The 24267-nt window shown below is 42.2% G+C and overlaps 1 protein-coding gene across 2 annotated transcripts in view; it reads left to right on the forward strand.

Moving 5' to 3' along the window:
- avl9 (AVL9 homolog (S. cerevisiase)) overlaps positions 1-24267 on the forward strand; it is a 145025-nt gene that overhangs the window by 98797 nt on the left and 21961 nt on the right. For both annotated transcript variants that reach the window (XM_078539792.1, XM_078539793.1), the window contains 3 exons: positions 5227-5446; positions 6958-7075; positions 13933-13986. In XM_078539792.1, coding sequence (XP_078395918.1) covers positions 5227-5446; positions 6958-7075; positions 13933-13986 — 392 coding nt within the window. The remainder of the gene's footprint in view (positions 1-5226; positions 5447-6957; positions 7076-13932; positions 13987-24267) is intronic.

Genomic DNA, 24267 nt, shown 5'->3' on the forward strand with positions numbered 1-24267 from the left:
AAGTAAGAAGGTGCTACACAAATTAGCTTATTAGTTCCACTGGTCGTTGAACACCAACTTAAAAGACAACTCTAGCTTTTAAATGTATAAAATTAAAGAAATTCTCCACAATTTTGTAAAATTGATTCTTGTGTTGGTACAACAAATGGTTAGCCTCAGCCCAGCGCCAAGGTGCAGTGATTAATTTGTAACCTTTATGTCGATATAAAATCTAGAGATTGAAAAACCTTCTTAAAGTCGATTTGTACCGAGCCTGCTGGAACCTTAAAATTAATACTTTCCTCATTTGTTCATCCTTCACATCCGTATATATGTTTTACTATTAACCCAGGGCTGACAAGTGGCAAGAAACATTCGTGACACACAAGTGCCAGGCAATGACCATATCCAACAAGAGAGATTCTAACCATCAATGGCATTACCATCGCTGAAGCCCCCACTATAAACATCCTGGGGGTTACCATTGACCAGAAACTGAACTGGACTGGCCATATAAATACTGTGGCTACAAGAGCAGGTCAGAGGCTAGGAATCCTGCAACGAGTAACTCACCTCCTGATGCCCAAAGCCTCTCCACCATTGTTAAGATCCCCAGCTGAGGTTACCACTGGACAAGCCTGATCCCAAGGTGGAACCCAGCTTGATAGATTCCAATTTTTACTTTTTGTTTGTTTAGGTACGTGGAGAGTGGCCACGGAACAGTCACTGGAGTCAGCTTATGAACTTTTAACAAAAGAATAAAACATTTATTTAACAGGAAAACATGAACTATATTACAATACTCCTTCACCCACAACTATACCTTTACAGATATATACAGATTTGTAAGGATAACACAAGTTACAACAGCTATCTTGTACTCTAATGTTCAGAGTGGGAAGAATTTAGCCCTTGCCAGGCAGGCTCAGCGGGGGCAGTCAGGAAGCCGCTTGTGATCATGGCCTGAAGGCGATTTTGCGCTGGCAGGCCAGTTAATGCCCGTCCAGCGTGAAACGCAAGCGGCAGCGCTCAGCACTGCTTGTGCGGGTGGGAGAGGGGGAAGGGGGAGTGCAAGCAGGGCAAGCGTGAATTTCACACATGCGTGTGAGTGCGTGCTTTAGAATCTTTAGAGACACAGCTGCCTCAGGGAGATGAAGAGTGGTTAAAAAAATTATCATGTCACATGAGGGGACACGTTATTAATTAAATTTTATAACTTGTATTTTTACTTGCTTTTGGAATCCTCATTCCGCCCATGGTTGAGATTTCCTAAAATGTGCAAAGGCTGCTTGGTCTTCCCACCTGCCCACCAACCATAAGGTTGTATGGGCAACAAAAAATTTCTTTTAATAGCCTTGTTAATGGCCTTTTAATTGTCGGCAGGTGCACTGCTGACTCCGGTGCACACCAGCCAACTGAAATATCCTGTGACTGTGCATTGACATGGGATGCTCGCCTGATGTCAACACACGTCATTGTACGCTCGAGCAGGTTAGGCACGTGCCTGCCTGCCGAGCTAAAAATTTTGCCCAGCAAGTACACAGTCCATGTAAACCAATAGGCAACCTGTGGTCAGACACACCACACTCTGAAACCAAGTGACCAATGCCACCTCAACCAGATGCTATGGATCTCTCCTCAACTACCCCACCCACCCGCCGCAAGATGCTTGTCACATCATGAGCATACCGGTTTCACTGCGTTCCAACTTTCACACAAGGATTTCCAAACTCCACTTTGCAGGAGCTCACATTAGAATCTTCACTTAACAGGACCGTTTCCAGGTTTCTGTCCTTCCTTTAACTAGAAAGTCTGCTTGGGACTTTCTCCTGTTCCACTCCCCTGGATTTTTGGGGCTGTTTCTTTAGCCTGGGACTTGCTATCTGGCCCTTTTGCTCCAGTCCCTCTGGCAGCTACTTTAAACCAATTTTAGCTTGTGACTAGCTGTCCCTTCTAGGTGGCTTCTGTTTGGCAGCTGTCTTCAAAACAGAGCTCAAAACTGCTGTTTCTATAGCTTTTCTGTGTGTTTCTGTGGGAGGGACCTGCCTCTCTGGGCCCCTGTTGCTGGGCAACAGCCCAGTTTCTCTCCTCTTTTTTGTTTAACTTAGCTGCAACAGTCATAAACTCTCATTAGAATGCAGGCACCTTTTAAAGTGAAGCTAAAACTCAGTTTGGCCTTTCTTAACAAACAGATACAGAAATGCAAATCAAACTTAAACATTAAAACTAAAACTCATTCCTAATACCCACAAATACAAATATAACTTACTTAAACTGTCTCTATTCCCTAACACCATCTACAAGGCACAACCAGGAGTGTGAAGGAATACTCTCCACTTGCCTGGATGAGTGCAGCTCCAACAACACTCAAGAAGCTTGACACCGTCCAGGACAAAGCAGCCTGCTTGATTGGCACCACATCCACAAACATTAACTCCTTCCACTACCGACGCACAGTGTCATCAGTGTGTACCATCTACAAGACGTTCTGCAGGAACTCACTGAGTCTCCTTAGACAGCACCTTCCAAACCAGCAACCACATGGGAACACCACAACCTGGAAGCCACACACCATCCTGACTTGGAAATATATCACCGTTCCTTCACTGTCATTGGGTCAAATCCTGGAACTCCCTCCCTAAAGCACTGTGGTGTACCTGCATGATATGGACTGCAGCAGTTGAAGATGGCAGCTCACCACCACCTTCTTGAGGGCAATTAGGGATGGGCAATAAATGCTGGTTTAGTCAGCGAGGTCTACACCCCATGAATGAATAAAAGAAATGGAGCAAAACATGTGGCAACACTGTTCCTGTGAGAAATATGCAGCCAGGTGGTATTCTGTCCATCTCGCTTATAAAAGCCCAGTTAATAAGAATATAAGAAATTAGGGGCAGGCCATCTGTCCCCTCGAGTCTGCTCTGTCATCTAATATGATCATGGCTGATAAAATTCCACTTTCCCGTTCAATCCCCATCTCTCTTGTTCTGAGCCTTTAGGAGGAACAACTTGACTTCACACAGATCCTTCCAAATCCTCAGAGTGTCTCAAATTCATTACTTTTCAAATGTAGGAACTTTTGTAAGTAGGCAAATGCAGCAGCCAGTTTACACACAGCGATGTCCCACAACCACTGCTGAGATGGACAGTGACTGAAACAGTAATGTTAGTTGTGGGATAACATTTTTGTTGGGACACCAGGAGAAACTACCGTATGCATTTTCCAATAGTGCCATTGGACATTTAAAATCTATCAGAGAGGTGCTTTTGTGGGCTATTGGAGCCTGTGCCATTTTTCACAATTGCCTTTCCACCAGCCTATCCGTGTCCTCTTTAACCAGCAATATACCCAGTGTCTTGTATATGTTTTTCATTTCTCCCCAATATGCCTCCAGCTGTCTTGCGTGCGTAAGGTAAGTCCTCACTTAAAGTTGTAGTTGCGTTCCTGAAAATCTCTTGACAGTTTATGTCATGGATCGTAGCAGGAGTGTAGGTCATTTCTTTCATGAATGAGGCCTTTTGATGCTTTAGTACACTCAGCACTTTTTCCCACTTTTAACCTTCATCCCTACCTTTCGTTACCATTTTAATTGTAAATTGACACTTGGTTTGTGTGGAACTAAATGTTGAAGTATAATCTGCAGGACAGCCAGGATTATAGCAATTTGAATCAGCATCTACATTGGTGGGAGTATAATCAGGGGCGATCCTTTATTTTAAGTGTACAAAAATTAACTGGAGAAATGTCTTGTTTTAGAATACCACAAACAAAAGTTATGCCTCACAATAGCCATTTATATATTTAATAAAGAAGACTAGTGAAAATCTAAGTTCAAAATACTGTCAAGAAGAAACGGGTGTTACAATCCCAGCTGAAGTTACCCCCGGACAAGCCTGATCCCAGAGTGGAATCCAGCTTGATAGATCCTAGCTTTTATTTGTTTGTTCAGATACGTGGAGAGTAGCCACTGAACAGAGGCACAGGGGTCAGCTGATGAATTTTTAACAAAAGAATAAAACATTTATTCACAAGATACAAAAGCTATCTTATACTATAACATACACAGTAAGTATACAGTCCATGTAAATCTATGGCACCCCGTGGTCAGACACTGCACAGTCTGAAACCAAGTGACAGATGCCACCTCAGCCAGATGCTATGGATCTCTCATCAACTCCCCCCAGCCGCTTGTCACACCGTGAACCAACCAGTCTCCCTGAATTCTGTCCTTCACATGAGGGTTTCCAATCACCACTCTCCAAGACCTCGCCTTGGAATCTTCTTCCAAACCAATGCTTTCTCTTGGATGTTTTCTGTAAGGGTTCAACTCCAGGGTTTCAAACTTTCCTTCTGATGTTCCTCTTCCCTGGGTCACCACATGCATTCAAGCTGTCTTCCACACACTCTGTCTCTCTGACTCAGCCATCAACAGTGCACCACTGCTTCATATGCCCATAGCAAAGAATTACAGACCTTCAGTTGTCTCTTTGGACCTTCTTGCCTCTTGCAAGCTGTTCTTGCTTTAAATCTGCTTTCTGCAGCTTTTGTTTCTTTAAATCTGAAGCATGGAGCCTTTCTCTCTCCTCATTCTTAACTTCACTTAACAGGACCTTTTCCCAGGTTCCTGTCCTTCCTTTGACTAGAAGGTCTTCTTTCCCCTCTTCCGCTCCCCTGGATTTTTGGGGTTTTTCTTTAGCTTGGGACTGGCTATCTGTCCCCTTTGCTCCAATTTCTCTTGGCAGCAACTTTCAGAACCAACTGCACTCAAATAACTTCCAAAATAACTGCTGTTTCTCTTCTGTGTATGTGTCTGTGGGAGGCACCTGCCTCTCTGGGCCGCTGTTGCTAGGCAACAGTCCAATCCTTCTACCCTTGTATATTTACCTTCTCTTTAAGGGTCATAAAACTCCTCATTAGAAATGCAAATACCTTTTTAAAGTGAAACTAAAACTCTATTTGACCTTTCTTAACACACAGATATAGAAATACAAATCAAACTTAAACTTTAAAGCTAAAACTCATTCCTAACACCCACAAATGCAAATATAACTTACTTAAATTACCTCTATTTCCTAACACAAGATTCAGCAAAGAGCAACATCCTTTCATTCACATCATGTTTGCATCAAACATGAAGGCAAATGCCCATTCCTTTCAATCATTCTTTAAAAGCGTAATTCATATATTTCCACAAGGGGAGAGGAATCAGAAATTTGGCAGCTCTGTTAAATCATATGTTTTTACAGATTGAGGAAGCTGCGATACAGACACATGATCCGGAGCTACGCAAACTGTTGAACCTCACCACAGCAGACCTACGTTTTGCAGATTTTTTGGTGAAGCATGTAACTGAAAATAGGGATGATATCTTTCTCGATGGTACAGGTTGGGAAGGAGGAGATGAATGGATCAGGGCCCAGTTTGCACTCTATATTCATTCCCTTCTTGCCACTACTTTGCAGCCAGGTGAGATGTAATGTTTTTATATAGTAAAATAATGGTTTTACGTACACAGCAAAAGAGTATCATAAAAGATTGTATTTCCATTGATCTACAAAGTATATTTGATTGGGCTTAATTCATTGAAATTAGCCTGAGCCCTGCCACTCTGGTCCTTGAAAACCAAGCAACTTGTCCTATTTGCAATTAGACCTCTTAGTTTTTGAATTTTGTGGGCCTTTTATTTAGAGCTGTCATTTCATTGGTGTATGAATCCTAATTCAGAACTGCAACATCTGTTAGTGTCAAACTACTTGAAATATTTGTAAATCAGATCATGGAGGCAAACTTTTTTATGTAAGGACTTAAATGTAGGGATTTTGACAAATGGTGAGGAGAATTGTATCAGACTTTATATTGGTGAAATCACACCGGCAGATGCAGTTTAATTTGGAGAAGTGTGAAGTAAAGTAATACATTTAAGGTGGAGAAGAAGAAGGAAAGGACTATGCACGTAATGGAAGGACACTCAAGGGTACAGATGAACATGACACCCAAGGGTTCAAATATATAATACCCTGAATGACCACTGCTGGTCAGTAAAACTGCAAAGTGCCAACAGCATTTGGTTTTTGAAAATTGAACTGCAGTGTAGATTCACCTGAATGACAACAGGGATGCCATATGACCTGAGACTATTTCCGTTGGGCTGGGGGAAAAGGCTATTAGGAGATTTAATCAGGTCTTTTTTGTAAATTAGGCAGGGCTTTGATGGAGTGAATGGGGAAAAGCTATTACTTCTGGTTGGAGAGTCAGTGCTGTGACTGTTCACCAAGTATGAGAAATTGAGAAGAGGAGAAATGTTCCTCTGGTTGTAGGAGCTCAGAGAGCTTCACCATAGAGTGCAAATTACCATTGTTTACTTCCGAGGAAAAGTGTATAAATATTTAAAGCAGAGGAAGATACGGGGCTGTGGGGAGAACATGGGGAACTGGGATTAGCTTTGGATTGCTCCAATAGATAGGTGACACAGATACTGAATGGCCTCCTGTGCTGTAAAATTCTGTGCTTAAATTCCCATGACCTATGAAAAAACTTCATTTGATTCTTGTACATGCAAATAATTCACTGACATATTTGTGAAGTGAATATGCATTTTTTTTTAAGTATGCCATGGGTAGTTTGCAGAGCAGTTGCTTTTCATAATTGTCGAGCTACCAGTATAGTATGTGATAAATTTAGAAACTCCCCCATAACATTGAACAGTGTGTAGCATCCTGATGAGTAGAATTGCGGAATAACTGCAACTTCTAGTTATGAAAGCTGCTGTTGTTTACAGTGTGAGCTTTCTGAAGTAGATTTTGAACACCATTCAAGTCGGTCTTTGAATGTACAGAAGCTGCATTATTTCAAAGTTTGGATTAATATTCAAGTAATTTTGAACATTTATGTTGAAGCTAACTGAATGGAGAATTGTCTGAATATTATCTACTATTCTAACCAGGCAATATATCAGTATGTCTTTTACTCTGCTTCAGATAATGAGAAAATGTTAGCAGACTATGGCAATCTGTTTGTCACTGCATGGAAGAATACACACAACTTCAGAGTGTGGAATAGCAACAAACACCCTGCTGTCACTGAAGTCAATCCTGGGTAGGATGATGTTGTTTATTTCATGTTTTTCTCTATCCAGTTACCGGATATTATGAAGAGTGGAGATGACTCTTGAGTTTTGCTAACATTTTTTTTTCCAGGTTACACATCCCAAAATACTGTGATATATTAAAAAGCATGCATCTGCACCACCGTTGTTACAGTTCGTACAGTTTTGGTCTCCTTATTTAAGAAAAGATATGACTGCTTTAGAAGTTCAGAGAAGGTTTACTCAACTCATTACTGGGATGACAGGCTTATCCTATGAAGAAAGGTTCAACAGGTTGGGCCTATACCCACTGATGTTCAGAAAAATGAGAGATGATCTTATTGAAACATATAAGATCTTGGGGGGATTTGATAAGGTGGATACCCTGAGGATATTTCCTCTTGTGGGGGAGACTAAAACTAAGGGATATAGTTTAAGAATAAGAGACCTACCATTTAAGATGGAGATGAGAAGAAAGTTTTTCTTTGAGAGTCGTTATTCTGTCGGATTCTTTAGAAATTCCTATGTCCACATTTGTACAGTAAGTCCTTGTTATAAGTTGCCTCATTCAGCATTGTTCTGCTTTACTATTGCTGATAAAAAATGGGGCTGGTATTCGCACTTAGTATTGGGATTTCTGCTTTAGCGTCATTTCGCACTGAGGGCAAATAAGCGTCACATGACCCAATCAGTGTCATTTTAGAGTGGTTTCTCCTGCTCCCCGACTCTCTCCTGCTGGCTGCTTCCTTCCCCGACCTTCCCACTCCCCGCTTCCCTCTTTGACCCTCTCGCAGCTCCTCTGGCTCCCTCTCTCTCGCTACCCTCTTCTAAGCTCTCATTCATAGTAAGGGCTCAGGGGAGGGAAGCAGTGAGTGGGAGAGATGGCGAGTGAGGGGGTCAGCCAGTGGGAGAGGTGGTGAGCGTGAGGTAAGTAGAAAGAGTTAGTAATTTAGGAATGTACAGTTGTTGAATTTATAGGGTATAATGTTTTAATGCATTCGTCTGATGAGAAAGCTCCTACAGAACCTAACTGGAGCTTTTCCATTGGTTGTAATTGGAAAATCTGATTCATTTAAAGTTGTACTTAGGAACACAACTACAACGTTAAACAAGGAATCACTGTATTGGAAATTATCCATGTAAATGTGTAACATTGTAATTTTTTTTCATTTATTCTTTCATGGATGTGGGCTTTTCTGTCTAGTCCAGCATTTATTGCCCATCCCTAGTTGCCCTTGAGAAGCTGGTGGTGAGCCGCCTTCTTGAGCCATTACAGTCCATGTAGTGTAGGTACACCCACAGTGCTGTTAGGAAAGGAGTTCCAGGCTTTTGACCAAGTGGCAATGAAGGAACGTTGAGTTCCAAGTCAGTATGGTGAGTGGCTTGGAGGGGAACTTGCAGGCTGTGGTGTTCTCATTGCTTCTTCTGCCCTTGTCCTTCTTAGGTGGTAGAGGTCAGGGGTTTGGAAGGTGCTGTTGAAGGAGAATTGGTGAATCGCTGTAGTGCTTCTTGGAGATGGTACACACTGCTGCCAAAGTGGATCGGTGGTGGAGGGAGTGAAGGTTTAAGCTGGTGGATGTGGTACCAGTCAAGTGGGCTGCTTTGCCCTGGATGGTGTCAAGCTGCTGTAGTGTGGTTGGAGCTGCACTCATCCAGGCAAGTGGAGAGTATTCCATCACACTCCTGACTTGTGCCTTGTAGATGATGTGAATAGCTTTGGGGAGTCAGGAGTTGAGTCACCCACCTTCCGGTAGCAGAGACAGCCAGATCTGCGAGGGACACCTCTACTCGGGCAGCAGATAAATAGAGGGTGAGGCTCAGGGCCTGGGAGTGGGGACAGCCGGATCTGTGAGGGACACCTCTACTCGGGCAGTGGATAAATAGAGGGCGAGGCTCAGGGCCTGGGAGTGGGGACAGCCAGATCTGCGAGGGACACCTCTACTCGGGCAGCAGGCTGAGTTTGAAAAAAAAATCCAGGAATGACACCACAGGAAAGCTGTAAATTCATTGGTTGGTGAGAAGCTGCTGTTAAGGACTGTGTTTAAATAGCTTAAAACTAGAAAAATGTATCATTTATTAAGTGCTTGGATTTCAGTAAGGAACACTAGCAATAGGGGACTAAAGTTAAATCACGTCAAAGTGAAATAAAGTAATAAAGTAAACCAAAGTAAGATAAAGTTGGCATAAGTGTAGTAAAGTTTAGTTACTAGTAATTCATTCTGCTCATTCTACTTACTTTAAGCATAATAAATAGTTTTTAGAGTTACAGGATGGCAGGTCAGCTCAGCCAAGTGGAGTGTACATCCTGCGGTACGTGTCAAGTTGTGGATGCACCATGTGTCCCTGACAAACACATCTGTAGGAAGCGTCACCAGCTGCACAAGCCTGAGTTCCAGGTTTCACAACTTGAGTGGAGGCTGCAGTCACTGTTGTGCATCCACGAGGCAGAGGACTACATGGATAGCATGTTTAGGGAGGTGCTCACACTGCAGGTCAGAAGTATACAGCTAGAGAGGGAATGGGTGACCTCCAGGCAGTCTAGGAGAACCCCCAGGCAGGTAGTTCAGGAGTCCCCTGAGTCTATCCTGCTTGCTAATTGGTTTTCCATTCTGGATGCTGATGAGGGTGATGGTTTCTCAGGGGAGTGCAGCCAGAGCCAAGCCTGTGACACCACGGGCGGCTCAGCTGTACAGGGCAGGAGGAAGAAGAAAGGAAGGATAATAGTGATAGGGGATTCCATAGTCAGGGGATCAGACAGGCGTTTCTGCGGCAATAAACTTGACCCCAGGATGGTTTATTGCCTCCCTGTTGCCAGGGTCAAGGATGTTACAGATCGGCTGCCGGACATCCTCTGGGGGGGAGGAGGATCAGCCAGAAGTCTTTTGCTTCTGTGTTCACTATAGAGGATACAAAAAACATTCCAGTAATAGCTGCAAATCAGGAGGTGAACGGGAGGAAGGAACTTGGCGAAACTGAAATCACTCAGGAAACAGTACTGAGCAAATTGATGGAGCTGTAGGTTGGCAAGTCTCCAGGTCCCGTGGGACTATATCCTAGGGTCTTAAAAGAGGTGGCTAAAGAGGTAGTTGATGAGCTGGTGTTAATTATTCCAAAATTCGCTAGATTCTGGAAAGGTTCTATCAGATTGGAAAGTAGCAAATATAAACCCCCCCTATTCAAGAAGGGAGGGAGGCAGAAAACAGGAAAATAGAGGCCAGTTAGCTTGACGTCTGTCGTGGGGAAGATATTTGAATTGATCATTAAGGTGGCTATAGCTGGGCACTTAGAAGAGCTCGAGGCAATAGGGAAGAGTCAGCATGTTTTTGTGAAAGGAAAATCACGTTTAACCAATTTATTGGAGTTTTTTGAAGGAGTAACATGCGCAGCGGATAAAGGGGAGCCTGTAGATGTACTGTACTTGGATTTCCAGAAGGCATTTGATAAGGTGCCACATCAAAGATTATTATAGAAAATAAAAGCGCATGGTGTAATGGGTAACATATTATCATGGATAGAAGATTGGCTGGCTGGCAGAAAGCAGAGAATATGCATAAATGGGTCATTTTCTGGTTGGCAGGATGTGACGAGTGGAGTCCCAAAGGGGTCTGTACTGGAGCCTCAACTTTAAGATTTGCATCAATGACTTAGATGAGGGGAGTGAAGACATGGTAGCTAAATTTGCAGATGAGACAAAGATAGGTAGGAAAGTATGTTGTGCAGAGGACATGAGGTTGCAGATGGATATAGATAGATTGAGTGAGTGGGCAAAGATCTGGCAAATGGAGTTTAATGTGGGAAAATGTGAAGTTGTTCACTTTGGTAGAAAGAACAAAAAAGCAGAAAGCAAATGGAGAACGGCTGCATAATTCTGAGGTGCAGAGGGATCCAGGTGTTCTAGTACATGAGTCACAAAAAGTTAGCATACAGATACAGCAAGTAATTAAGAACGCTAATGGAATACTATCCTTTATTACGAGAGGGACTGAACATACAAGTAAGGATGTTATGCTTCAGTTATACAGGGCATTGGTGAGACCACATCTTGAATACTGTGTGCAGTTTTGGTCTCTTTATTTAAGGAAGGATGTAAATACATTGGAGGTAGTTCAAAGGAGGTTTACTAGATTGATACCTGGAATGAGTGGGTTGTCTTATGAGGGAAGGTTGGACAGACTGGGTTTGTTTCCCCTGGAGTTTAGAAGAGTGAGGGGTGATTTGATTGAAGTATACAAAATCCTGAACAGCCTTGACAAGGGGGACGTCGAAAGGATGTTTCCTCTTATGGGTAAGTCCAGAACTAGGAGGCACTGTTTTAAAGTTAGGGGTCGCCCTTTTAGGACCGAGATGTCTTCTATGACAGCCAGATCTGTTAAAGACACTTTAACTTCATTCCTCCTGTCTTTAATCCTCTATTGACGCCAGCTTCCAGTATCTGGACTATTTTGTAATCTGGAAATCTTTGAGTCCTCTATTCTTAGTGTCGCGGAATATCTCATTTGTTCCGTGAAGGCTTAAGGAAATTACCACTTTCTCGGGAATTTTCTCAGGTCAGCAGACATCTGATCCGACAAGGTCTCCTTCTCTGAAAATAGAACGCCAGTTAGAATCAGTTCTTGTCTATATGAGACACCTTAGCATACTTCAATAATTTAAATGCCAGTACTGACTCAGGAATTCCCAAGTTGAATTTCATTAATCTTTTATGCAATCTGTTGAAGTCCATGATATATTCTCCCATGGAATGAGCATCTGTTTTCCAAAATCTGTCAAATTCTGGCCAGGCCTCTTGGGCACTTAATGGACTATCTTTCTCGTAGATTATATCCTAGAACTCTAATAGGTCTCAACCTATCCTTCTAATGGACATACATCTCACAAAGTACTTCTGATTTTACTTCTTGCAGGAAATGAAAACCCCAAGGCCATACCTTGTTTTCTGTTTGAGACAGGTGTAACCCGTGTCTGCATATCTTGTTTCATTCTTCTACTGATCATATGGTGCAGGCTTATAGAATATCAGAAGGTAATCATATCCTGACAATTCACAATGGCTTTCCTCCATTTCCCATGATGGCTGCTAGGATTTTATTCTACTTGCTGAGAATTTTTCTTAGCTTCCAACCTTTACCTGTAGGCAACTATTCTCTGCTACCATTTTCTATTCCAGAAAGCCAGGTGGTGAAGGATAGAACTGGAACCAATATTTACACACTTTACGAACTTTGATTTACAGGGTTACATATTGCAAACGTGCAGATTCTAACCAAGCTACCACAGTTTCAGTCTGTTCCTGTTTATAGGAGAATAAGTGAACCCCCAGTTAATGCCTACCACCTACAAACATCCAAACACAATTGATATGCAATTGACACTGTCTTCAGCCACCCCATTTAAAGCAATTTCTGATAACCTTAGTTGCAGTTGAAAAAAATAAAATCCCCATTGAAGACCTCTAATGTTGTTCTTCCCACAAGTAGAAACATTGTCTCTCTGCATCTACTCTGTCAAAAGCTTTCAAGCTTTGAAAGACCTTTACTATGTCACTCCTCAACCTTCTCCTATCAAGAGAAAACAGAACCAGCCTGTTCACCTGATGTGATAGTGATCCTGTAACCTCCTAATTTCTGATATCATCCTTGTACGTCAGTGTGGCACCCGCTCGGGCACCTCCGAGTCCTTTAAATAATATGGCGGCCATAACTGTACAGAATACTCCAAAACTAGCAAAAGGTTCAATGCAAGTTTGTCATAACTTCTCTACTTTTCAATTCTGTTCCTCCAGAAATAAACCTAGTTCTTAGTTTTCTTTTTTATGGCCTTATTAACGTGTGTCACTACTTTTAGAGATTTGTCTATTTGTACTCCCAGATCCCCCTTTGCTCCTCTGCCCATTGAGATTCTTATTTTCCATTAATATGTCCTACTTTTTTTTAAAATCAAATTGTAATACCTCACACTTACTGTGCTGAAGTTCATTTGCCAATTATATGCCCATTCTGCAAGTTTAATGTATTCATTTCTGTAAGCAAATGCAGCAACCAGTGTCCCAGGAACAGCAATGGGATAAATCAACAGATAATCTGGTTATTGATAGTGTTAGTTTGAGGTATGAATTGAACACAGCATTGAGAGAAATCCCCTGGCCTTTAAAGAATGCTAAGGGATGTTTCACATCCACTTGAGCTGGCATGTGTCTTGTCCAAAACTCGACATATCTGAAAATCCATCAATATTGCACTAACTTGAGTTATCAGTATATAATCTCTTGTTTACTAATAATATTTTAAATGTGAACGTATATTTTCAAAATTCTCTTTGACATTGGGTCACTTCTGCAGCCAAACTGAATTTTGATTTTAAAGCCCATGTGTGCATATCAGCCTTGTGTTACGTAAACTTACTCCGCACTGTCAGGCAATATTTTGTCAGGTAAATAAATTTGTTTCAGAAAATCTCCACTTTTGCTTATCGGAAACCTATAATAATATAGGTTAGACTTATGAATGTGAAAATGAGTTTTAATTTAGATGTACTGTACATGAATGTTGATAACTTTGTTAGTCATATATAAAGTATGTTTGTTCAGAATATTTAACAAATGGATAAAATGTGGATAGGAGCCATCTAAATTGCCTTAATGACATCATTCATTTACAGATATGTATAGGGTGGGTAGGAATCTGATTGTACTTCCATAAATGCAAGTCTGTCTGTCTTCTCCAAAAAGATTCTAATTATGGAAAGAGATCATTTCACTGGTTTTACTTTGAAGTTCAGTACTTAAGTTAAGTAATGTTTATTCGTTGTCAGTCAGGAAATGAATCTTGATAGAATCAAAATAGAATTTTTATCACTTTCTCTTTTCCAGCCATCCATTCCAGGGGCAGTACAATGTATCGGATGTCAAGCTAAGATTGTCGCAGTGAGTACTGTGAAAGTTTGGAATACTACACTCTATGTCGCTTATCTTCAAACTTATGAATTTGGTTAGAACTTCAAGAAAAAACTTTTTTTGTCTGTTACCAGTTCTGAAGAAAGAAAATGCTTCCTCATTTATTCACAAACCTCCATAAAATAGTAGGGTATCATTCAAGATAAAAGCAAAAAACTGCGGATGCTGGAAATCCAAAACAAAAACAAAAATACCTGGAAAAACTCAGCAGGTCTGACAGCATCTGCGGACAGGAACGCAGTTAACGTTTCGAGTCCGTATGACCCTTCAACAGAACTAAGGAAAAATAGAAAAGAGGTGAAATATAAGCTGGTTTAAGGGGGGGTGGGACAGGTAGAGCTGGATAGAGGGCCAGTGATAGGTGGAGATTGCCAAAAGATGTCATAGACAAAGGGACAAAGAGGTGTTGATGGTGGTGATATTATCTAAGAAATGTGCTAAACGTGACATTAAGGGTAGAAAGCAGGACGAGCAAGGTACAGATAGCCCTAGTTGGGGTGGGGTGGGGGGAAGGGATCGAAATAGGCTAAAAGGTAGAGATAAAACAATGGATGGAAATACATTTAAAAATAATGGAAATAGGTTGGAAAAGAAAAATCTATATAAATTATTGGAAAAAAGGGGGATCGGAAAGGGGGTGGGGATGGAGGAGAGAGTTCATGATCTAAAGTTGTTGAACTCAATATTCAGTCTGGAAGGCTGTAAAGTGCCTAGTCGGAAGATGAGGTGCTGTTCCTCCAGTTTGCATTGAGCTTCACTGGAACATTGCAGCAAGCCAAGGACAGACGTGTGGGCATGAGAGCAGGGTGGAGTGTTGAAATGGCAAGCGACAGGGAGGTCTGGGTAATGCTTGTGGACAGACTGACTAAACCTTTCACCAGTGCAGAAGGCTTAAGCTACAAATGCCATCTCACAGCACTATCCGAAGCAAAACATGGATCTCGTATTCATACCTGGGTAACATTTATTCCTCAACAAACATTGCATAAAATATTATCTAGTCATTTATCTTATTATTTTTCATCGGGCCTTACTTTACACAAAGCAGTGGTTGTGTTTCCTCTATCCTGCGATAGTGACTGCACTCCAAAATTACTTAATTGGTCATGAAATTCTTTGAGATGTCCCAAAATTGTAGCAGCCCCAACATGAATGCAAATTTGTTCTTCCAGTGCTTTTTTCCCTATAATCAGCAGATGCTTGCATACAGTAAAAGTTCAATCATATCCTTCAGATATATAACACTTGGTCCTACCCCAACACTAATGGAATGTAAAGTTCTGAAAACTATGAATGGATGAGGGTGAAGAAATATCTACATATCAATATTGTTATAAGACTCACAAGATCCGTTTAGAAGGAAATTCTGCTGCCAAGTCTCCTTGACTTATTGGATGTTAAAAAAGAACTTAATCTTGGAATCTCCTATCGTAGTTTATCTGGGCTACAATATCTAATAGGTGTAATTAGAAAAATATACCAAGATATTTCAGAAACGCCTCAGGAAGTAAAATAGGCCGTGAACCAAAGAAAAAGATAGAGGGATGACCAACAGCTTTCTAAAAGGGTGAATTTTAAGGAATGTTTTAAAGGAGAAGAAAAAGAGGGCTGGAGAGTCAGAGGGGAGGAAATTATAAAGTATGGGGCCTAGGTGGCTGAAGACACATATGGACAGGTAAAAATCCTCCGTGCCACTCTTTCCTACTCAATTGTGATACCTTGTGCCAAACCTTCTGGTCTCCAGTTTGTCAGAGGCTAGACATATAACTGAGATGTGAAGTCAGGGCCATGTGGAAATTCCAATGTGTGGACCTACATGGGAATTGCCTGGGAAATTTCAACTTCCAATCAGCAATTCCCCTGTTCCCTGGGACACTCCGTGAAAGAGTCAGAGAATTGAGAGAGATCCGATGTACTTTTTGGATAGTTACCCAGAAGCGTTAGACAGATTAAACCCTTGTCTAATTCTTGGATAATTCCAAAAATGACCCCCAATTGGCTCACACTGACCCCCCGACTATCCCCCAACCATCTCAACTAGTCCCCCATCTCCCTGACTACCGCTGCAGACCACCCTGACTACTCCCCAACCTCCTGACTACCCTCCCCACTAATTCCCCCAACATGTCGAATGCCCCAACTAGCCCCACAACTACCTCTCCCAACCCCCCCAACCACATCTTCCAACCCCCCGACCACCCCTGCCGACTATCCCCGGCCATCCGAGTACCCTCCCGACCTGACTACCCAACATACCCACCTCACCCTCCTTACCTACTTACCCATTCACTCATCTACCCATCTCATCCGCCTACATCCTACCCACCCTGCCACTAATGTTCACTCACCAGCATTCAGACTGGACATTTAAACTTACTGTAGGATAGCTAGTGCCGTAAAAAGGGGGGGCGTCTTGTTTTCCCTCAGCTCTACTACAGTCTGATTGAGATCTCCGATGGAGTTCTCCGAGTGACGCTCCGCTCCGCATTTCTGGGATAGCCAGGTTCATAAGACCTCAGTACAAATGCAGAGCAGCATAGGGTTGAGCAAATTTCTGAACGCGACAGTAATCTGATGATGATTTCCACTCTTCGGAAGATCTGGGCTTGTGTGTATCACAATATATACACACTCTGCCCTGCCCAAAACCATGTGATCATCTGGGAGATGCAGACAAAGATAAAAAAAACTCAGCCGGGGAATTGCTCACAAGTGGCCTGAAATGGTGAGTTTGGGGGACAGGTTTAATACTGGTGGAGGTTACAGGGATAAGGAGGGTAAGACAAAAGTCATTCATAGTTTGAGGGTTTGGGAGCCAATGTAGATCATTGAGGTTGGCGGTGAAGGGTGGGTCTTGGTGAGTGATAGATTTGGGCAGCAGAGCTTTCAAGGGCTGTATGTCTATGGAGGGTACAGGATGGGAAGCCAGCTGAGAATATTTGAATAGTTAAATTTGGAAGTGATAGATGATGGTTTCAGAAGTAGATGAATTGAGACAGGGACAGATATGGACAATGTTATGGAAGTGGAAGTCGCAGGTCTTTGTGATGAAGTGGATATGGGATTAAGAGCTGACTCAATGTCGAACGGGCCACCATGGTTGCATACAGCTTGGTTCAGACTGAGACCATGGCCAGAGCAGGAGCTGTAGTCAATAGCTAGGATATGGAATTTATGGAAGTGAACCCAAGATCATAGCATCAATCTTCCCAATGTTTAGCTGGAGAAAATTACAATTCGACCAAGATGTTGGACTGTTACAGCCAGGAGCCACTGAAGGGATTTTTAGAACTGGTTGAGAGGAAGATTGGGTATATAAGTCATTAATGTGGAAGCTGACTCCCTATTCATAGATGCTGTTGCCAGTGGGCAGCATGTAGTTGAAGAGGAAGAACAAGCCATATCTGGATCCTTGGGAGCTACTTAGTTGACCTTGCAAGGGTAGGAAAGAGTGGAACCAAGCAAAGGTAGGTTCACTAAACAGGACAAAGGAGAGATGTTGTAGAAGGAGAACAAAAAGAGGGATTGTAAAATATCATTTGTTACTTTGGTTAGGACTATTTTGGAATGTGGGAGGGGCAGAGACTAGATTGGTTTGATTCAGATCCAGGCTTTTTGGATGATATGGGTGGAAGTCTGAGAAGTGACACTAATTTAGGAATTTTGTGAACATTCAAACATACAAATTTGGAACAGAGTAGGACTTTTGGCCCCACTAGCCTGCTTTGCCCTTTGATAAGATCATGGCCAATCTGATTGTGGCCTATATTTTCCTGTCTATCCTCTATACCTTGTGACTCCCTTGTCAGTCAAGAATCTAAGTCAGCATTAAAAATATTCAATGACCTTGCCTCCTCCACTGCTTTCTTGGGAAGAGAATTCCACAGTATACCAACCCTCAGAGAAAAAAAATTCCCCTCATCTCTTGAATGGGAGACCCCTTATTTTTAAACAGTGTCCCCTCCTCGAAAACTAGTCTATCCCATAAGGGGAAACATCCTTTTGTTCGAATCATATCTCTCAAGACTGAAGTTTTCTTTTAAAAATGGAAGGATTTGGCATGATCTAGACATTTGGATGTTAACCTAGGAGTTTTTTTTTAAAAGATGGTCATAAGTTCACCTGGGAACTGTCAGCAGGCAGGCCTCTTCCAAGAAATCACCTGTGGTACTTGAGAAGGAGTTGTTTGTTAGTGTTTATGAGAACCTGCTTTGTTGAAGGCAGTATTGTGGAGAACAAGCTGAGAAAGGAAGGCTCCCTCTCTCTACCTTGCCTAAAATTGTGTGTGGCTACCAACCTGTAGCCAGAGAACCCTCATCTGAGTGTAACCAGTCTGCATTTGGACCTGCAAAGCTGAACCAGTTGGTGGGAACTTTCAGGCATCCACTGGAACTCCAGGTTGACAGCACTTCATCCTTTATTTTATAATGCCCACCCTCCAAAGCCCATCTCTGCAGAGAAACTCTATCTGTTTGCCCTTTGTGTGTCTGTGTGTGCTGGGGGAAATCTTTAGGAAGAGATAGATAGTTGTACTTCCTGATTACAATTGTGTGTTAACCAGCACTTGCAACTTGTTAAAAGAAGCTTGGTGTTAACCTTTCATGGTTAAACTTAAAAGCACGAAGTTAACCCTTAAAGCTCCAGCCAACTTCGTTGTTTAGCTCACAGTATGGATCCTTATCAGCAGAACTAATGTGTAATTTTTGATTTATTTTCCCCTTCCTTACAAAACTACAGCTTTGGAAATTTCATGTAGTATTTATAATCTGTATTGAAGAGGCCAGATTATGTTCATATATTACTTTATAACCACATGATTGAATAATGTCAGAAAAGTAATTTTATCTTATTTTCTTCAAGCCACCAATTGTCCTACAGCACCATCTTGTGGTAGCATTTTTATGACGGACAATCATCAAAACTGTTTCCTTGCAAAACTGGACAGAATCATGAAATATGACTCCTAATAATTTTGTTTCAGAAGATCAAGATGTAGAATCAGTTTGGGTGGAGATAAACAGCCAAAGGAAATAAATCACCAGTGGGAGTGGTTTATTGGCCCCCTGACAATAGCTACTCTGTCGGACAGAGTATAAATCAAGAAATAATGGGGGTTTGTGAGAAAAGTACTGCAACAATCATGGGAGATTTTAATCTTCGTATAGACTGGATGAATCAATTGACAAAAGTAGTCTGGACTGTGAGCGTATAGATTGTATTCAGGGCAGTTTCTCAGAACAATATGTTCTGGAACCAAACAGGGAACGGGCCATTTTAGACCTGACAATATGTAATGAGACGGAATTAATTAATTACCTCATAGTAAAGGATCCTGTAAGTAACAGTGATCATAACATGGTAGAATTTGACTTTCAGTCTGAGGGTTAGAAATTTGGGTCTGAAACTAGTATCTTAAATTTAAATAAAAGCAATTACAAGGGTGTATGAAGACAGAGTTGGCTAAAGTGGAATGGGAAAATAGGTTAAAAGGTAAAGTGGCAGAGAAGCAGTGGCAGATATATAAGGAGATAGTTCATAACTCTCAGCAACGTATATTCTCTTGAGAATGAAAACGCCACATGAAGGATACACCATCTATGGCTAACTAAGGAAATTAAAGATGTCATTAAGTTGAAAGGAAAGATGCACAATGTTGCAAAGATTAGTGTAGCCCAGAATACTGGGAACATTTTAGAAACCATCAAAGGATGACTAAAAATATAATAGAGGGAAAAATTGGAGTATGAGAGAAAACTAGCAAGAAATATAAAAACAAATACTAAAAGCTTCTACAAGTATAAAAAGAGAGTAGCTAAAGTAAACGTTGATCCCTTAGAAGGCGAGACTGCGGAATTAATAATGGGAGACAAGGAAATGGCAGAGGTTTTGAACAAGTATTTTGTATCTGCATTCACAGTAGAAGACACGGAAAGCATCCCAAAAATAGAAAACCAAGAAGCAAAAGGAAGGGGGGGAAACTTAAAACAACCATGGTCACTAGAGAAAAAGTACTAATAAAACTAATGGGACTAAAGGCTGACCAGTCCTCTGGACTGGATGGCCTGCATCCTAGGGTCTTGAAGGAAGTGGCAGCAAGGACAGTGGATGCATTGGTTGTAATCTTCCAAAATTCCCTAGATTCTGGAAGGATCCCAGTGGATTGGAAGACTGCAAATGTAACACCAATATTTAAGAAAGCAGGGAGACAGAAACCAAGAACCTATAGGCCAGTTGTCATTTAGAAAATGCTAGAATCCATCATTAAGGAGATAATAACAGGACATTTAGCAAATCATAATACAATCTGAGTCAACCTGGTTTTGTGAAAGAGAAAATTTTTGACAAATTTATTCGAGTTCTTTGAGGTTGTAGCAAACAGGGTGGATAAAGGGGAACCAGTAGATGCTGTAATGGAATCCATGGTTGCCAAGCCTGTGTTTTTTTAAGACAGCCCCTTAATGAGAAGGAAAACCAAAAAAGGAAACTGGCTTTCCCAGTTCCTAGGGAAACCAAAACTTCTGGGCGGACTGAAACTTGATGAGTCTATGTAAGGGGAAGCAGAGACATCCAAGCACAGTAGTTGAAGCTGATTTGTCTAGTGGTACAGTACAGGCAAGCTGAAGAGGACAGAGTCTAGATTCAGAAGCTGAGCATTAGTAAATACATCGTTGCTGCAGCTGTTTGTTACTTGAAGATAACATTGGTGGATCTATGCTATCCAGACCAAGTTGATGAGGTTCTGCATACGTGTGCCATTTTTGGTGAAGACCTTGCCTTTGGAACTCAGGTTGGTTATGTGCTACTATCAGCTAAGGATTAAACTACCCCCTTGCAGGAGAGGAGTTGAAATTCTTTGTAGGGAATGCAAAGTTTTGAAGGACTTTGTGACAGAGTTTGATGGCCTGTATGTTGACCAGACTGCTGAGGCAGTTCATAAGATCTGTCTTAGTTGTATCTGCCATTTAACATGTATTTTATGCTTTATAATGGACTGCAATTTGCTTGTTGATTCATATTTAACTGACTTTGACTTTATAGTATAGGTGATTAACTAAAATAGTATTTAGTGTTTGCTTTGTTTGACTCTTGTATCGCAAAAATTCTTCTTTTTCAAACCATGGAATCTGATTCTTTCTTTTTGAAAGCAGCTGTTTTTTTAAAAATTTCTTTTTCTAAACAAAACAGGCAGAATCATCCCATCCCACTCGAGGTTCTGTGGTGGGACCAGCAAGTGGGAGTGACTCCTGCAGCAGAATGGGTTGGGCTGTTACAAGCAATTGTGCGTTTCCCACCTCATTATTTATGCACATGCGCGGTTTGCGTCGAGTCTCGGGGCGGGTAGGAAGTTGGCTGCCCCACCATCAAATCCAGGTCTCTTGGAGGACAACTAAGACATCAGCAATGGATTTAAGCCCGTGCAGGAGTGGCGACCTGGACCAAGGTCTCCATGGCGGCCACCATTCTGCCAGTGTTGACCTTGGTGTGTTGCAATGCCAGCGCTATCACCTCAGCCTGAAGACGGACAGACTCCTCCATCGTGCCTTGAGTGCAGCAGACATCCCTTCCTGTGGTTCCCTAACTTGCCTTTGCAACTCCAACAACTGTGACATGGTCCAGTCCAGAACTCGTCACCTGACTCGGACTCAACAACATTCTGGCCTCCAGCAGTCCTCTGAAAACCGGGGACCTGGGAAGTCCCTGCCTCCACCTACTGTGGATCAGAAAGTGTGATTTGCTGACCAGATTGTGATCCTGAGGCTACTCTAAAGCTAGTTCCCGGTGAGGTGTGTGTCTCTGTGCTGGTGGAGGGAGTGGGTGAGCGCTGTGACAGGACTTTAGGGAGGGTGCCTTCAGATTCCTCTTCAGAGGTTTCTTCGGAGCTTGCTTTAAGACCCTGGGTCATGGACTCTTTCAGCTGTTTGGCCAAAGTGCCTACGAAAACAAGGGGAGATAATTAATACATGACAATGGCCTGTGAAAGAGAACACATCACTCACGGAATGGTTGTCTGATGGATGTTGCACTGTTGGATCCTCACTTGGTAAAGCAGCGTTGACCTCACCGTCAGCACAGGACCGGTCCCTGTCATCGCCAGCCAGCTGGATGGCTCTGTTTTCGAATTCTGGCAGAGCTTTGATTTCCGGCATCACCTGTCTGCAACCTTTCCCTCCTGTTGTGAGCCAGTTTGTCCTGAATGGATAGAGATGGAGAGAGTGTATCAGGACGCCTGCCGGGCCAGATAAGTATACCTGGCCTGTGTGGGTGGTGAGTGGTCCCATGGATGGGATGAGGACAATGATGGTGAGTGTGAGAAAGTGAATGGTGATGTCCCTTGAACTGGCAGTGAGTGAGGGCCCTGTGGATGGGTGATGAGTTTGTGAGTGTGAGAGTTGGGGGTGATGAAAAGAGTCACTTACCCGGAGGAGATCATTCATCCTTTTGCGGCACTGGGTGGCTGTCGTCCTCTGCAGGGCGTTGGCGCTGACCACCGCCTCCCAAGCCGGGTTGGTGACATTGCTACCCATCCTGCGGCCAGAGCGGGGGTAGAGCAAATCCCGTCAGGCCTCCACAGCATCCAGCAGTCACTCGAGGGACCCATTGTTGAAGCAGGGGGCTGCAATCTTTTTCCTTTGCTGGCCATGTCTCCCGGGCAGTGGTGGTGAGCTGGTGGCGATGAGCGCTTTGCTGATGGTTGCCTATTTAAGATGGCAGCCGGCGTGATGCAACAGCGGGGTGATGGCGAGCGGGCGAATGAGAGCCCGCTCGCCATGGAAACAGCGTGTTTCCCGGGAATGCATAAATATTGAGATGGGCTTGGGAAGATATGGTGTGAAAACCTGCCATTTTCGTCGGTGGGTAGGACTCCATTTTAGCCGCCCGCTACCGCACTTAGTGCAATTTTGGGAAAATTCCGCCCAAAGACTCTTCCTTCATGAGGCAATATATGTGTCTAAACAGGACACCACTTGTCACATTTCTGGTGCTAATAGCCATCACCTGAGCAATTTAAACAAAATATATTGGGCTGCTTTAATAAATACTCTGTTTAATTTTTTTTAAATGTTAATACATATTTAATAATCAGGATTCCAAGCTATCCAGTTTTGAAGTAGATGGGTTGCAAAGAGGAGACTACAAAGACCAGCTGTTAGGCAGCCACTTGTCCTGCTTCAAGGATTTATTTTCAGTTTTTAAAAATCCTCCCCACCACTCTTTTTGAATCTCCGCTAGTCTTAACTATTGCAACATGCTCCTGGTTTGTTTCCCCACATTGTACCCTTGTTATGATGTGGCTGGTGATATGTGCCAGGCTGACCAAATCCACAAGGGAAACTTGGCCACGCTGTCACAATGGTTTTGCAATTTTTATTTATTACAAGAAGATTTGTGCACGGAATTCAGACGTAGTGAGTCCGCTAACAATTTTAGTGATTTAAAAAATGTAATTAAAACATTTATTAACAGAAGAAAATAATTCAACACAGACATAAGATTACAGTTACTTAATACTATAACAAATCTCAAAATGAACCTGACTCCCAAATATACACCCCCTTTAAGGCAACAGTCCAAAATAAATTTGAATAAGCAATCCAGCATGTTATCTCAGCGTCCACTCGACAGTGGAATTCCAAAGACTTTTAACACAGCTTTAGTTAGGATACAGCAGACTTCTGCAAAAGTGGCTAAACGCTGTTCCCCAACTGCCTTACAACCTTTCAAGATGTTACATAGCCACACCTCACATAACCTTCCATCCTTCTTTATATATGTTTATCTCTCTTTAACGTGTAAAATCCCACAATTCTACATGTCTTCAGAAATTTACTTTCCCCATAATATAAACATCTTTCACATTGCCAATATGGTCAGTACCTTTGGGAAAAATAAACATACTGCTTGGTTTTGCTTATCTTGTTAGTTGTAAACATCCTACCATCCCTTTGAAAATCAAACAGCCCCTTCACTTACCTAAAAATGCAAATTTCACTCACACCTTCTCTGTGGAACCCTCATCTGAGTTTATCCATCTTCATTTCAAAAGTCTGCTTTAAACCCAACCTAATTTCAATCTTGCAGTATATCCGACTCTAATTCAATTAAATCACCATACAGACAACCAAAAATAAGGTTAATACACAAATATAACACAAAAAATAACAATAACATTGAGAAATATTATAGTTACTTGACAACCCTCCATAAACTTGAGGTCATCCAAAACTCTGGTGCCCATATCTTAACTTGCAC

This window comes from Cetorhinus maximus, chromosome 4, assembly GCF_964194155.1.
Source record: "Cetorhinus maximus chromosome 4, sCetMax3.hap1.1, whole genome shotgun sequence".
NCBI classification, from domain to species: Eukaryota; Metazoa; Chordata; class Chondrichthyes; order Lamniformes; family Cetorhinidae; genus Cetorhinus; species Cetorhinus maximus.